The 13397-nt window shown below is 54.9% G+C and overlaps 1 protein-coding gene across 5 annotated transcripts in view; it reads left to right on the top strand.

The window, feature by feature from the left end:
* The window catches only part of GATAD2B (GATA zinc finger domain containing 2B), a 54777-nt gene that overhangs the window by 40419 nt on the left and 961 nt on the right, over positions 1-13397 (top strand). For 2 of the 5 annotated variants that reach the window (XM_044990938.1, XM_044990939.1), the window contains 5 exons: positions 733-1048; positions 2352-2554; positions 4289-4399; positions 5308-5425; positions 6195-12793. In XM_044990938.1, coding sequence (XP_044846873.1) covers positions 733-1048; positions 2352-2554; positions 4289-4399; positions 5308-5425; positions 6195-6328 — 882 coding nt within the window. In that variant the 3' untranslated portion in view covers positions 6329-12793. Of the gene's footprint in view, positions 1-732; positions 1049-2351; positions 2555-4288; positions 4400-5307; positions 5426-6194; positions 12794-13397 lie in introns of those variants that run through there. The other 3 variants (XM_044990934.1, XM_044990935.1, XM_044990936.1) reach the window with 3 other exon arrangements.

Genomic DNA, 13397 nt, shown 5'->3' with positions numbered 1-13397 from the left:
GGAAGACGGGCAGCCACGGCCTCTAAGCGCACTTTGGTTGCACATGTGGATCTGGCCTCTTGCAGGAAGTGGTTCTGAATACTGTATCTGCAGTCAGCAGAGGGTTGTGTGAGGTGCTTTGTGACTATCGTGTGCCAAAGGAATCAAGGGCTGAGAACCTGACCAAATGGAGGATACAGAAGACAGCTGCTGGGGATGGAATAGGGGGTAGCTGGTGTATTCTGCACACCTGTGTGGGAGGAGAGGGACACCATCTGGCAGTGGTGGTCGTGCTTGGGCTCATGCCCGATCAGTGAGGCAAAAGGTGGAGGAGCACCACTTGACAGCGAGCAATGGTGCCAGCGAGCGAGTCACAGCACGTCGTGCTGCCTACACTTCAGATGAGGGTGGCGCAGGCGCCCGAGTGCAGGGCTTGAGTTTGTGGCTCCTTAAGCTGGCTGTAGGATCTTGCAGAAGAGTATTTTTGATGCAGATTTAATCCTCCAGAGATGTCTCTTGGGGCATTGTGATGTGTCTGATTAGTTAATGGCAGAGGCCCAGGTCACTCCTGGCCCCTGGCTTTCTGTTGTAGTGACTTCAGTCTCTAACACTGAGCTGTACCTGGCTTCAGCAGGCTACCCGGAGCCATAGTACAGTGTGCTCGCAAGTCCCCCTAGAGAGAGTCAAGTTGCACTGTCCTTTCTTTGCTTGGCCATCGGGTGCCCACCCTAACGCTCTCTTTTCCCTCTCCAGCAGTCAAGTTCTTCTGTTCCTTGCCAGCGTACGACCTCTTCAGCCATCTACATGAACCTTGCCTCTCATATCCAGCCCGGGACTGTGAACAGGGTGTCGTCCCCACTTCCCAGCCCCAGTGCTCTGAATGATGCTGCCAATTCCCAGGCAGCTGCCAAGCTTGCCCTGCGCAAGCAACTGGAAAAAACGCTGCTGGAGATTCCACCCCCGAAACCGCCAGCGCCCTTGCTTCACTTCCTGCCCAGCGCAGCCAACAGCGAGTTCATCTACATGGTGGGGCTGGAGGAGGTGGTACAGAGTGTTATTGACAGTCAAGGTGAGTTACAAGCCGGGTGAGCAACATGACTGCTACAAAGACAGCGGTGGCTAGACCTGAGGTCAGGATGCCTGGGTTCTATTCCTAGATTGGTAGCTTTGGCCTAGTCACTTTCCCTCTGTTTTCCCCTCCTGTAAAATGGGGTCATACTTCCCTTTGCCTAGTGCTGAGATCCTTGGCTTAAAGAATGGGAGTCTGGCTCTGTCGCTTCACCTCTCCACCTCCAGCTTTCGATCTGCAAAACAAGCCGTGCTTGGCTGCCTGTCTCAGGAGGATTAGTGGTCCTCGAGAAAGCAGACTGCCGATTGGCTAGCAAGCATTGAACCGGTCCCTGCTCAGCTTCGCCCCCTTCACGCTATCCTTGGGTGGGGGGTAAAGGGGAGACTTTTTAAAGAATCCTCCCCCCACCCCTTTACCTGGAAAAACTCACAAAACAAACCTCTGGAGTTCAGATGCAAAACGGCACGAGTCCCTCTTCTCTGGCACTGGAATTGTGCAGGGCTCCTGTGTCTGGCCCGCTGTTGCCATTCCCATGGAAATGGACTTTGAATCTCCACCAACAGCCTGTCTTTTAAAGCACCTTCCTTTGAAATAATTGTTTTAAAAGCACCTCACCCTGATTTCAGTGCTCTGTCTGTTACCATGGGAACAGGAAGAGTAGCCAGAAGCAGAGTTGTAAGAACTCTGTTATGTAAATCCCTCTGCAGCGTTCTTAGGCAAGATACAATCTGTATCTGGAGAGCGGGAGCAGATACTGTCTGTAGGGTAACTGGCTTGGAACAGGGATGCACTGGACCAGCGGTTACTCTGCAGAGTGGAGTTGTTTGCATGAGGGAATTCCAGGTTCTAGATGAGGTCTCTTTAAAATCATCCATTTGCTGGGTTTTGTCCTGCCGAACTCCAGTGGAGCTCAGCAGATGTCAGTGTCTGCCCTGTTTGGAACCTGGCCACTGGCAGCTTCCATCCTTGTGGGCAGTGCCTGGGCAGCCCCCTACCTGAGAGCCTCCTGATGTTGCAGTTCCCTAGAGGCTGGGAGTGAGAGAAGACTGGAATCTCATGCATAGCTGCCCAGGGAGGACCCATGCTCATGTTCGCCCTGAGCATATCTTATGGCAAAGCCCGGTCTGCTCCCATCCAAAGTTACTCTTTGGGAATGCTGCCACGTGCTGAGTGCCCCTTACTTACATTGACCCAGGTTCTCCTAACAAAGCGAAGGGTGCAGGCTGGTTCTGTCTCCATGATTGTGGGGGAGGTTGGGAGTGTCTGTGCCACCCCATTAACCCCTGTTCTTGGTGGCGTCTAGGCAAAGGCTGCGCTTCCCTCCTGCGCATGGAGCCCTTTGTCTGTGCTCAGTGCCGCACTGACTTCACCCCGCACTGGAAGCAGGAGAAGAACGGGAAGATCCTGTGCGAGCAGTGCATGACCTCCAATCAGAAGAAGGCGCTGAAAGCAGAGCACACCAACCGGCTGAAGAACGCCTTCGTGAAAGCACTGCAGCAGGAGCAGGCAAGTTCCAGCCCACCCTGCTGGAGACCCAGGCATCCTCCAGCTCTAGTCTTGCTTCCAATCTCGGCTTCTCCGTTCCCTGGCAATGCATGGGTTTGCAGTGTGTGCAGAGGCAATCTGTTCCCTTTCCTCCGCGCAGCCTTGCTATGGGTCAGTTCCTTGAGGGGTGCCCTGTTTCAGTGCAGTACTTCGTTTTAAAAAAAAAAAAGCAGCCAGTGCTAGGTATCTAAAAATACCCTCTCCTGCAGTGAATGGAGTATTTCCTGAGCTCCGTTACTCCTTTTCCTTTCTGTACCTTCTCCCGATGGCTTGAGAACTCATTTGCCACACTAGCAGTGGGAGGCAGAGTGGGCTGGGAACTGGGAGTCAGGGCTACTGGCTTCTGTTCCTAGTTATGCCCCAGCCTTCCTGTAATACTGGAGAAGTCACCTAACCGCTCCATGCCTGTTTGCCTAGCTGTCACATGGGGACATTTGCCTACCTCCACACTTGGTGTTTGCAGAGTGTTTTGAGCCCCTGCCGGGCCACAGGAGTGATTCCGAAGGAACGTGGGGGCCTGGAGTTGGACTCGTCCCTCCGCTTGTGGCTGGGAGCATTATAGGTGCAGTGTACTTAGCTGCTGCCACCATTGCTGAGAAGCTCTGCTCCCCCCAGAGCAGCTCAGTGGGGAGCAGAGCTGGGCGGCTCTGAACGAAGTCCTGCCGACTCCCTTTTCGGAGGGATGGTGACCATAGCGTGGGGGTTAGAGCTTAGCAGCAGGAGCTGAGAACAAGGGCAGGGGGAGGAGCTGCCCTAATGTCAGGGAGACTCTAACTGGGTTCTCCTCCCTCCCTTATCACTTGGGTCAGGTGAACAGACTTCAGCCAACTGAGGTCCATGCAGGAAGCGGAAGCGGCCTGTGGCCCGGCTTGCGGGCGGGGGAGGAACGGCCAGCTACTCCTGAGCTGCAGCCTTCAGTCACTCTCCCTGAGGGCAGGAGCTGTCCCGCCTCCTGTGGAGGCCAGTGGCAATCGGGCCCACTTTGAAAAGCTCCGGTAAAGTCCAGGGGGCAGCACTGACCCCCACACCCTCAGGGCTGCCGAGATCCACCGGGATGGTTTATCTGTGACTCAGCCTGTGTGGGGTGGGAATACTGGGAACATCCCCTGACGCTGCTGCTCTCCCCACCTGGCCCTTGCAATCCACCTCCTTTGCAAGGACTCCGGCTAGCACCTGTTTGTCCTGGTTCAGGACTGGGGGGTGTAGGTTAAGATCCCCTCTCTAGTGCCAGTATGGTCAGCTCTCACCCGTCTGGCAAGCCACACCCCAGACTAAACTGGGACGCCCTTTGCTCTGGGCAGAGCTGATCAGCTGCCCTTGTGTGTCGCTGTTGTTGCACAAGGCGTTTTCCAGACCTAGATGGACAGTTTACAATCTCCAGCAAACATCAGACCCTGGGCAACAATTCAGGCAGAGGGGTGTTGGGAGCACTGGGAGGAAGGGGAGAGTCAGCGAGGGCTGCTCAGTAACCAAATCACGTGCAGCTTGCGCTCCTCTTGCTCTAAGGGCAGAAGGATCCCAAGGCTGCCTCCCCGGCCCCCCAGCATAGGCAGCAGATTTAATTGGGACTCTCTCTGCTATACACTGACCTTGCTGCCCATAAGGTTCCTGCGTATCACTGAAAATCGCCAGTGGGGTAAATGCTCCTAAATTGACCCCTTGTGTGTTGCTCTAAAATGCCTCTGCTTCCTGCAGGAAATTGAGCAGAGGCTACAGCAGCAGGCAGCCTTATCTCCCACTGCAGCTCCTGCCGTGTCCAGTGTCAGCAAACAGGAGACCATCATGAGGCACCACACACTCCGCCAGGTGAGCAGCTGCAGCAGCCCGCCAGCCTCTGGGGGGCCATGGTGGGGAGGGGTTGGCCCTTTCAGTTGGTGGAATGCATCGTCCTGATGGCCAGAGCCAGGGCCCATGCAACTGGGGCGCTGAGTCTCTGCACTGCTGTGTCAGACCAGCCTTGAGAGACTTATCCTGTCGCCTCCAAGCAGCTCTTTGTAACGCTGGGGGGCCATTTCTCATCCATCCCCGGTGCTTTGTGAGCCCTTTCCCTCTCCGTATTACCATCCCTTTGTCGTTCTTCCCCCGTCCACACGCTGCAGTAGTCGGAGGCACTGCAGTGATCCTGAGGCTGGGTGGCAGAGGTGATGGGGACAGCTTTGAGCTGCTTGGTCTCCCTCTGCTGCCTGCCCTGCGGTGCTCCCCTGGCACCTCAGTGCCAAGTGCCAGGAAGGCGTATAACCCCCTTGTCAGTCCCAGATCAGCCAGCAGAGGGAGCAGGCAACGGAGTGAGCTCCCAGCCTGGTAAGGCTGCCCAAGGCCTGGAATCAATCATTGGCAAACGTTGGGTTTTCAAGACGGGGACGAAGGCAGAGAGCAGTCCCTTGTCTGACTGCTGCTCACTTGCTGTTCCCACTCGCACCCGCTGCCAGACAATCAGTGACCTGTCAAGGTTGGTCACCGTTTTGCTCTGACACTGGTCTGGGACCTTCCTGTCTTTTATTCCAACAGAGATGGGAGCTCTGAATAGGTCACCTGTCCCTGCCTAGTGAAACCAAAGCTGCCTGACTTCCCCAGACTGGAGCTGGGTTTTGGGTCAGGATCTCTGTTAGTGGGTGTGGATTATGGCCCTGGCTCTTTCACTGGTGCTGCTCCTGGAAGAGGTGGGGTGCTTGTGTCCTGCTCACTTTCCACTTGTTGGTTCTCTCTGCCCGCAGGCTGCACAGCCCCAGAGCACTCTGCAGCGTGGCATCCCCACCTCTGCCCGCTCGATGCTGTCCAACTTCGCGCAGGCGCCCCAGCTGTCTGTTGCGGGTGGTCTCCTTGGTATGCCAGGTAATGTCAAGCATTGGCCTGCGGAATGGGAAGGGAGGCCGGGCTGCAGACTAGACTAAGAACCTTAACCACGTTGTTGATGGCTGGAAGTCCGCTCCTCCAAGCGCGGCCAGTGGCCTGAGTGCAGGAACTCTGTGCTGACGGGGACCTGCTCCGGGGGCACTTCTAGTTCCTCCATCTCTAAAACAGATAATCCTCCTGACCTGAGGGTCGGTGGGAGGACAGGTTAATGTCTGTCAAGTGCATGGAGTTGAAGACCCTGCACAAGTGCTGCTATTGCCTGGCTGGCTGCTCAGTCCTCTGACACACGAGAGAGCTGATCACGGCGCGTGTGTCCTTCTGGGACAGTGGCTTTGTATTATAAGGCTGGGCCTGTGTTTTCATTGATTCTGTAACCAAATGGCCTTTAAAACAAATAGGGGTCAGTTGTACTAATTACTGTTGAGTGTAATGATTATCAGTCAAGGACAATAGAGACCTTGTAGAACCTTCATTTATTCCCGGCACACACGTGCTCCTGACTTGGTGCATGCTCCCAAAGGACGGCATGGAAACCTCGTGGCTTGGCAGGATGCTGGCTCGTGTAGGGGACAGACCTGTGCTGCAGGGATGGGGGGTGGAGTCTTCTCTTACAGGGAGTGGCAGTAAGAGCCGATGATGCGAGTTCTGTTAAGCTGGCCCCCTCTGCGCTCTGTGGGGCAGGGTGGGTTTGGGTGTGTCACTTCGTTACAGGAGTAATTGTCCCCACTTGCTTTTCTCTCCCCTCTAGGTGTTAACATTGCATACCTGAATGCTGGGATCGGAGGCCACAAAGCATCGAGCTTGGCAGACCGGCAGCGGGAATACCTTTTAGATATGATCCCCCCACGGTCTATATCGCAGTCCATCAGCGGACAGAAATAACGCCTATTGACCCTTCCCCCCCTCCCCACTTCTGTCGCATGCAGTGCCTGTACTGGTGCCTACCATACACGGGAAACAGACACAAAAACATTTCAGAACTTCAGCGACCTGTCCTTTCCCAACCTAACTCTTCTCTTTGGTTTTCTATAGCAGTGAGGTCATTCCCCTTGCCCAAGGTCAGGACAATTGTCTGCTTGAAATCAGCACTAGACATGTGTTCATGCTCGTTTGATGCTATTTTTTGTAATGACAAAGCATAGAATTTTTAATTGTTTTATTTTTTCCTCTGCTAAATGGAGGGTTAAACTTTTTTCCTTTCCAGAGATTTTTTTTAAGAGCATCCACTCTGCTCCAAGTGACCATCTGTAAAGGGTGGTCAGTGCTGACTGGAGGGGAGGAGGGGGGAGAGGCGGCAGGGTGCTGGCGTTTGGACAGCTGTTCTATGCACTTACTAGGGCGAATTAGGACTTGCGTTCTTTGAGTTGCTCACCAAAAGAGGTAAGGGACAGAGGTTCTGTGGATGCGTCCAATTGAATCTCGCTGAGGGGTTGGTCCATAACAGCTTGGCCACATGCAGACGTTAATGGAGCATGATGTCTCCCTGGAGGACGGCAGCCCAGGGTGTGAAGGAAGGAGCTGTGTTTCAGTGCAGTGCACCTGCCACTTGCAGCACGTGTGGCTGGATGCAGATCTCTGTGCTTGACAGTGCAGTGCAAGGGATGGCGGGGCTGGCGAGTTGTGCCAGGGAATCCCATCAGTTGTGCTACCAGCCCCCATAATGCAGTGCAGCGGAAATGGCTGGGGCGTGCGCCCCAGGAGCGGACCTGTGATGCTGCCTAGTGTGTGTGTTTCCGTCTCCCAGTAATTCTGATGCTCCCTGTGTAGAAGTTGAAGTTCTCTAAGGGACTGTGATGAACTGCCAAAGGGCACAGGGGCCTCAGGCCTTTTGAATCCCCTGCCGTTGTGCTCTCCAGAGCAGCTCCCTGTTCTCGACCCCAGGAAGCTGTACGCGTCCCAGCGGCCGAGCAGGAAGCATTGCAGGGCGCATGGATTGGATTGAGTTAGCAAACCCAAAGCAAGAGCAAGCTGAGTCCTCGTCCGCGGATCGCTCTATTTGCACTTACCCTCGCGCCCAGAGGCCCCGCACCTGAACCCGGAAAGAGCAGAACCGTCTCCTGGCAGCAGAGGGCGCCAGCTCCTCGCCAGTACCCCGGAAAGAGGCCCAGCAGAACTGCACTCGGGGGAGCAGGACCCTGGTGCGGAGCCTTCCCACTTGCTGTTGATTGAATTATGTAAATGCAGGGGGGAACCTCCTTGGCCAAACTGTTACAAAACCAAGCGAATATGCTTGATTTGCTGCTTCTGAGGGGGACCCCTGCCCTCCTTGGAAGGCGTTTCCTGATGGAACATGAATTGTGCAATGAAGTGCTAAGTCGCCACTCGCATGGAGTTTCATTGTTGGGGTGCCCAGCAGTACCTGCTGTTTGGGAAGAGGCGCCCTTCTCTCCAGCATGCCCCCGTGCTGCGTCGCCACTCTCTGGTTGGTAGCTGTGGCTGCAATACCTGAACTGCCATAGTCTGAACGGAGAGCTGCCGAGTGACTGAGGAAGGAGGTCTGAGGCTGTTCCCTTGAAAGCCAGCAGGATTTCTCCCCAAGAGGCACCGCACGCATGTCCCTGTCTTTGGAGAGGAGGGTCTGTATCAGTGCAAGAACTAGGCCCTCCCTACCTGCTCCCATTCCTGAGCAGACGTCTCCTCTCCCTCACCCCATCATCTCAAGGTGGGGGGGCACGTGCTGGTACAACAGCCCCTTTCCCTGTCTCTGCTTCGGTGCACCCCACTCCCTCGATTCAGTGAGCACTTAATACCTAGGGGCGTGGATGTGTGGCCGGGCCCCCCAGAGGCGAAAGGATTTTTTGGAACCTAGTGGAATGCGCAGCAGCTTTTTTCTTTTTCTTTTGTTTTGTGGTTCACTGTTGTAGCTGGCGCGGCACTGGGACGTTGATTCTCCGTATCAACCTGCTGTGCTTAGAGGGAAGCACTTTGATAAACCCAAGAAATGATCGGCCCGTTCTTCGTGCCCCGCTCTCGACATAGAGCCCCTGCCCCCATCTCCCCCAGTGGGCGTTACCGAGAGGTACGAGGTGGCCCAAGCAGATTGGTTGAGATGAAAATTAAAAATGTGCAATACTTAACGAGTCCTTGCGGCTGGGGCCTGGTGCACTAGTTAATTGTCAGACAGCAAGTTAACAATAATGGTGCTAAGTGAAATTTCTTGGGAAGGGGATCAGGGTCCCCCACCCACCCACCCACCCCAGCTTGATTAATGCAGTGGTTGGTGAAAGAAAACTTCCCTGTCGCTTGCTTATAGATTTATTTCCATCCTGCAGCCCGGGCCTCGCAGATCACCCTGTCTGACCCAGTGCAGTGAAGGCTGACCTGCGTCTGTGGCAGGCAGCATGGTCCGAGCATGGGTCCGGGAGCCAGGAACTCCCCAGTTCTACTCCCAGTTCTGTGGCCTTGGGTAAGTCACTTCACCTTTCTCTTTCCCCAGCTGTAGATTGGAGGTGATGCTTCCCTGCCTCACAGGGGTGTTGTGTGGGCTGCTGGGTGTCCATCGAGTGCTGGAGGTGCACAGTGGCTTTATTGGGATAGGTGGGGCCTGCTCAGACCCTGCTGGCCCATCTGTGGCCGGCTGTAGCCTTGAATCGCTCCTTCCCTTTGGCAGATGTCATCCGAGAGCTGTTCTCAAGACCCAGCCAGCGACGGGAGCCAGTCGTATTACTTGGCCCGCAGCTGTTTTCCCCCTCTCCGTGGTCCCACACTCCTGCCGATGGGTTGCTGAATTGTAAAATCACTCATGAATCCCCCCTCTCCCCTGACGCTTGTCCTGGAAGTGTGTGTCCGCACATCGATGGGTTCTGTGGTGCTAAGGGGCTCTCTCCCTGCGTGCAGCCCCAGCTGTTCACGTGAAACAGAAATTCTCATCTCCAGCAGGCCTGGGGGGCTGAACCTCATCTCTGGGTTTTGTTCCTTGGTTCTGTAAACACTTCCTGCAACAGCGGGTTCTTCCCACACTTCGCAGAGGGGTACCCCGAGCTAGAAAGCACAGAGCAAATGCTCCCTCTGGGCCCTGGGCTGGGTTCACTGCACAGCAGTCGGCAGGTGTCAGGTCATGTTGGTAAACCTGGGAGCACCAAAACGGCAACTGCTTCGTTTCCATCCCCCAGTCGTCAGAGCCCATCCTTCACTCCTGCTGCCCTGGGCACCTCACCCCCTCCACTGGGGAATCTCCCTGGCTTCGTCTTGTTAAATCCCCAGTGAGGTTCTGGTGCCTAGACCCTTGCACTGCCGCTGGGGGTGGTGGAGTGTCCGACTCTACAGCCAGCAGTTTGGTTCATTGCAGTATTTGACACCTCACTCTGCCTCCTGATCTCTGTGTCGAAGGGGAATTAAGACGCTTGCTTTGTCTGTGAGCTGCACAGGTTTAAATTTTTTTTGTCTTGACCACAGCGCGCGACCACCCCCAATCCCTGGTAAAGTGCCCCTCCCCCTTTATGGATGTGATGTACGGTAGAAAATTGTCTCTTTTTTTAGATACAGAAATAGGGATTTTTTTCCCCGCTTCGGTTAGCTTTTCTTTTACAGCTAGATGTAGAGCTGCTTGTGAACGCTTAGTGGGGTTTTATTTTTTGTTCCTCCAAAGGCATAACCCATCCCTCCCCCTTTCTTCTCTAACCCTCACCCATCTCCACTCACCCACCCCAACAAGATCTTAATTAGCTTATGATATTGCTGCCGAAATGTTATAACAAGGACTCATTCGTGTATATAAGCTATTTCTTGACACATTAAAAACAATTGTACATTGTGTAGAAAACAAAACAAACAAACAAAAAAAAAACAGCCTCGCCATGGATATTGTGAAAGTTGTTACGTCCTTTTGTAGTGTGACCTTTTGTGTATGACCTGAAACGTGCAAAAGGGGTGGTTTCCGGCGGGTGGGTTAGGGAAGCAAAGTCAGACAGCTGCAGAGGGCAAAGATCCCAGGGGCTGGCGCTCTTGTCCGGGCGGGAACTGCTAGCCTGCAGAAATGCACTGGTGGCAATCGCCACCTCCCAAATCTGTGCCTTTCACACACACAAAGAAGGACCCTACAAGTTACCAGCACCCCCTAGTGCAGTGGAGGCAGGAAGTTTCTTCCCCCAGCGTTAGGTTTACAGCTCATGATGTCTCTCTAACCAGCAGTGGTGGTGCATTCCCGTGGGGAGCATCCGGATCTTGGGGAGTGGGACCGGGGTGGGGACAAGTATTATGAACTGTAATTGTATTTGCACTGTTTTTATTATTGCATTGGCATATATACAATATACATCTATAACAACCTGCGGTGTGCGGCTTCCTTCATGTTCTGCCAGCCAGAGCCCATGCAGGCGCTGAGCAGAGTCCAAAACAGGCAGGATCCAGGATGAAATGGTACAGAGCTTCTCAGACCGGCTGCTGGGAATGGGGGGAACGTCTGTTTCCAGCAGCTATGACAATCCAGAGAGCTTGAGATGAGTGGTCTCCAGTACTGACTGGCTGCTCTCAGCACGGCTGCCCCAGGATTCCTGTGGCCGTTGGCCCCTCCCGTGGAGGGACAGCGGAAGCAGTTGTTGGTCCGAAATAAAGGTGCTGGCACTGGGTTCTGAGTGTCTTACCAATGCCTGGCCAGACTCTTCCTGTGTGCATCTGCGAGATCCGGAGTCCTTTGGAGCCTGGCTTCTCGTCACCGCCTCCCTCAGTGGCACCCGAGTCTAAGCCAGCCAGCACCTCCACCCCCTGCAACTGATCCCGCCTGGAGACCCCCATTCACCCCAGCTGGGTGCCTTCCTGTGGACGCAGCCTGGCGGGTCCTGCTCTGACCAGCCCAGGCTCAGAACCTGCTTGCCCACCCTTTGACCTGCTGGAAAAACCTTCTCAGCATTTGCACCTGTTCTCAAAGCCCCGTGGGGTGAGCAGCATCGCGCTAGGTCTGCCCTAGCGTTCCCCTCGGCCTGGCCACAGGGGGGCCCATGGTGTGGGGTCTCTGCTCCCTGGGGCTGGGTAATGACTTGTCCTCTCCAGTCCCTCTCACCCCTGCCTGCCAGTTCCTGGCTCCTCTGGAGCCTTCCATGTCATCACATGCACCCACCTGCTTCCCTGCGAGCATCCCGCTGTTGGCAGCTGGAGCGGGGGCCCAGGGATCAACCGCACCAGAGCACCCAGGGACTGATCCCCTTCCAGGGTGGCTCCTGGTACCAGCAGCCAAGGCTTCCCCAGCTGTCTGTGCATGACGGGAGGGGACTGGGTGGGGTGGGAAGCTACAGCCCCCTCTCTTCTGGGGGTGGAGAAGGGTGTGTGTGTGTCTCTTCCGTGCTTTCCCTCCCACGAACACCCCCAGCCGCTCCAGCTATGATGTGGCCAAGAGGCTGCACTGACGGAGGGACTGGCTGGCTCAGAAACGGGCTAAGCAGCTCCAGGGCAGACCCCGTTCCCTTGGGGGGCTGTGGTAGGGACGGGCTGCACCAGGGGGCTCTAGAGAGGACAGAGGCAATTCCAGTGCATTTTGCAGACTTCTGTGTGCAGCAGCTGTTTGCACTCTGTCACCAGCACGTGCAGCTCTGCTCTGGAAAGACTCCAGATCAGTGACTCTTGCTAAACTTGTTGGGGAGCTGGGAGCCGGTCGTCGCCCTCCTCCTCCAGCGTGTTCTCGCTGTGTCTGCGCCCAGTTGGCATGGCTGAAACCGAGCAGGAGGCTGAGTTCTGCAGCCAGGCTGGAATCCAGCTCGCTCCACCCGGCCGTGGCTAGCTCTGATGAGCAAACCGAGGGCAAGGCGGTAAAGCTTTGCTCAGGAGCGGGAGCGAGAGGCTCCCCGTTAGCATAGCACTTCAGAGCAGGAACCGGCGCACCTCTCAGCAGATCTGCCCAGGTGTTGTCACGTCCCTTCCCGCCACCAAGTGTAGCCCAAATCTTCACAGGTGATCGCAGAGGCCCAGCTGGGCCTGGCTTTTCGGGCAGCCCTTCCTGGAAGGCCAGGCCCCTTTAAGGCAGCTCAGACTGGGCACACAGAATCGCTCCCCACTTCCGCAAACTCCGTTCCATAGCTGCTTCCAGTCTGGCTGCTCTGGGCCTGGAGTCGCCGGCTTGAGTGCCCGACGTCCCTGGACGGGTGCTGCTGGATCTGACTTCTCAGCAGAGGCCTCCTTCCCCCAAAGGCACTGGTGCCGTGCTCTGCCCTGGTCCTGACTGCACATCCGCACTGAGGGATGCCCTCCGAGCTCGGAGGGGAGGGAGAAGTCGGGGTGGATAGCAAGGGGTACAGCATGGCAAAGCGAACGGGTCCCAGCCTCACACCTGCAGCCTAGCTAACCGAGAGGTGGGGGGAAACCAGGCCTTTTGCACAATTTTAAGTTTTTTTTGCATTGTGTTTTGAAATCTGGTTTTAAAAAAAAAAAAGCTGTTTAAATACTGCCAAGCGATTATGCAGTGACTGGTTAAAAATAAGCTAATTTTTGGAGAAAGGATTAAAAAAAACTTTGTAATATTTATCACTTGCAAGCTATGTTTAATAAAGAAAGGAATGATTTATAACTTTTTATGAGGCTGGTGCGTTGCATTTGAGGTGGGGTGGTGCCCCAGAGAGGGCGAGGGAGATCAGCTCTCACGCGGCAGCAGAGCCCCCTGGAATGTGTCACGGCCCCTCTAGTTGGCAGAAACATTTCCACGGGAATCGTTTTTCCTTCAGAAAACGCTGATTCAAATCTAGTCCCATGAAACACATTGATCAGTTTTAGTGAGAAATTACAGAACTGTCTGTTTCTAGAAATAAAACAAAATATTTGGGGGGGGGGAGCTCTGCCAAAATTCTGAGATTTTGACTCTTCATCCCCATTTGAGATTAAACCATGTTTCAAAATTTTGTAATTGCCTGCCAGGCAGCAATTCCCCTGCCTGCATTTCCCTGGGAGGCGTCTGCTTTGCACCTGCAGTTGGCGATTGGCTCATGTCCTGAAGAGGGAACATTTGGGTCCTTGTTACTGTCTAACT

This window comes from Mauremys mutica, chromosome 17 (assembly GCF_020497125.1).
Source record: "Mauremys mutica isolate MM-2020 ecotype Southern chromosome 17, ASM2049712v1, whole genome shotgun sequence".
Taxonomy (NCBI): domain Eukaryota; kingdom Metazoa; phylum Chordata; order Testudines; family Geoemydidae; genus Mauremys; species Mauremys mutica.
Note: the sequence above shows the minus strand (reverse complement) of the source record. Positions and strands in the feature narration are given on the sequence as shown.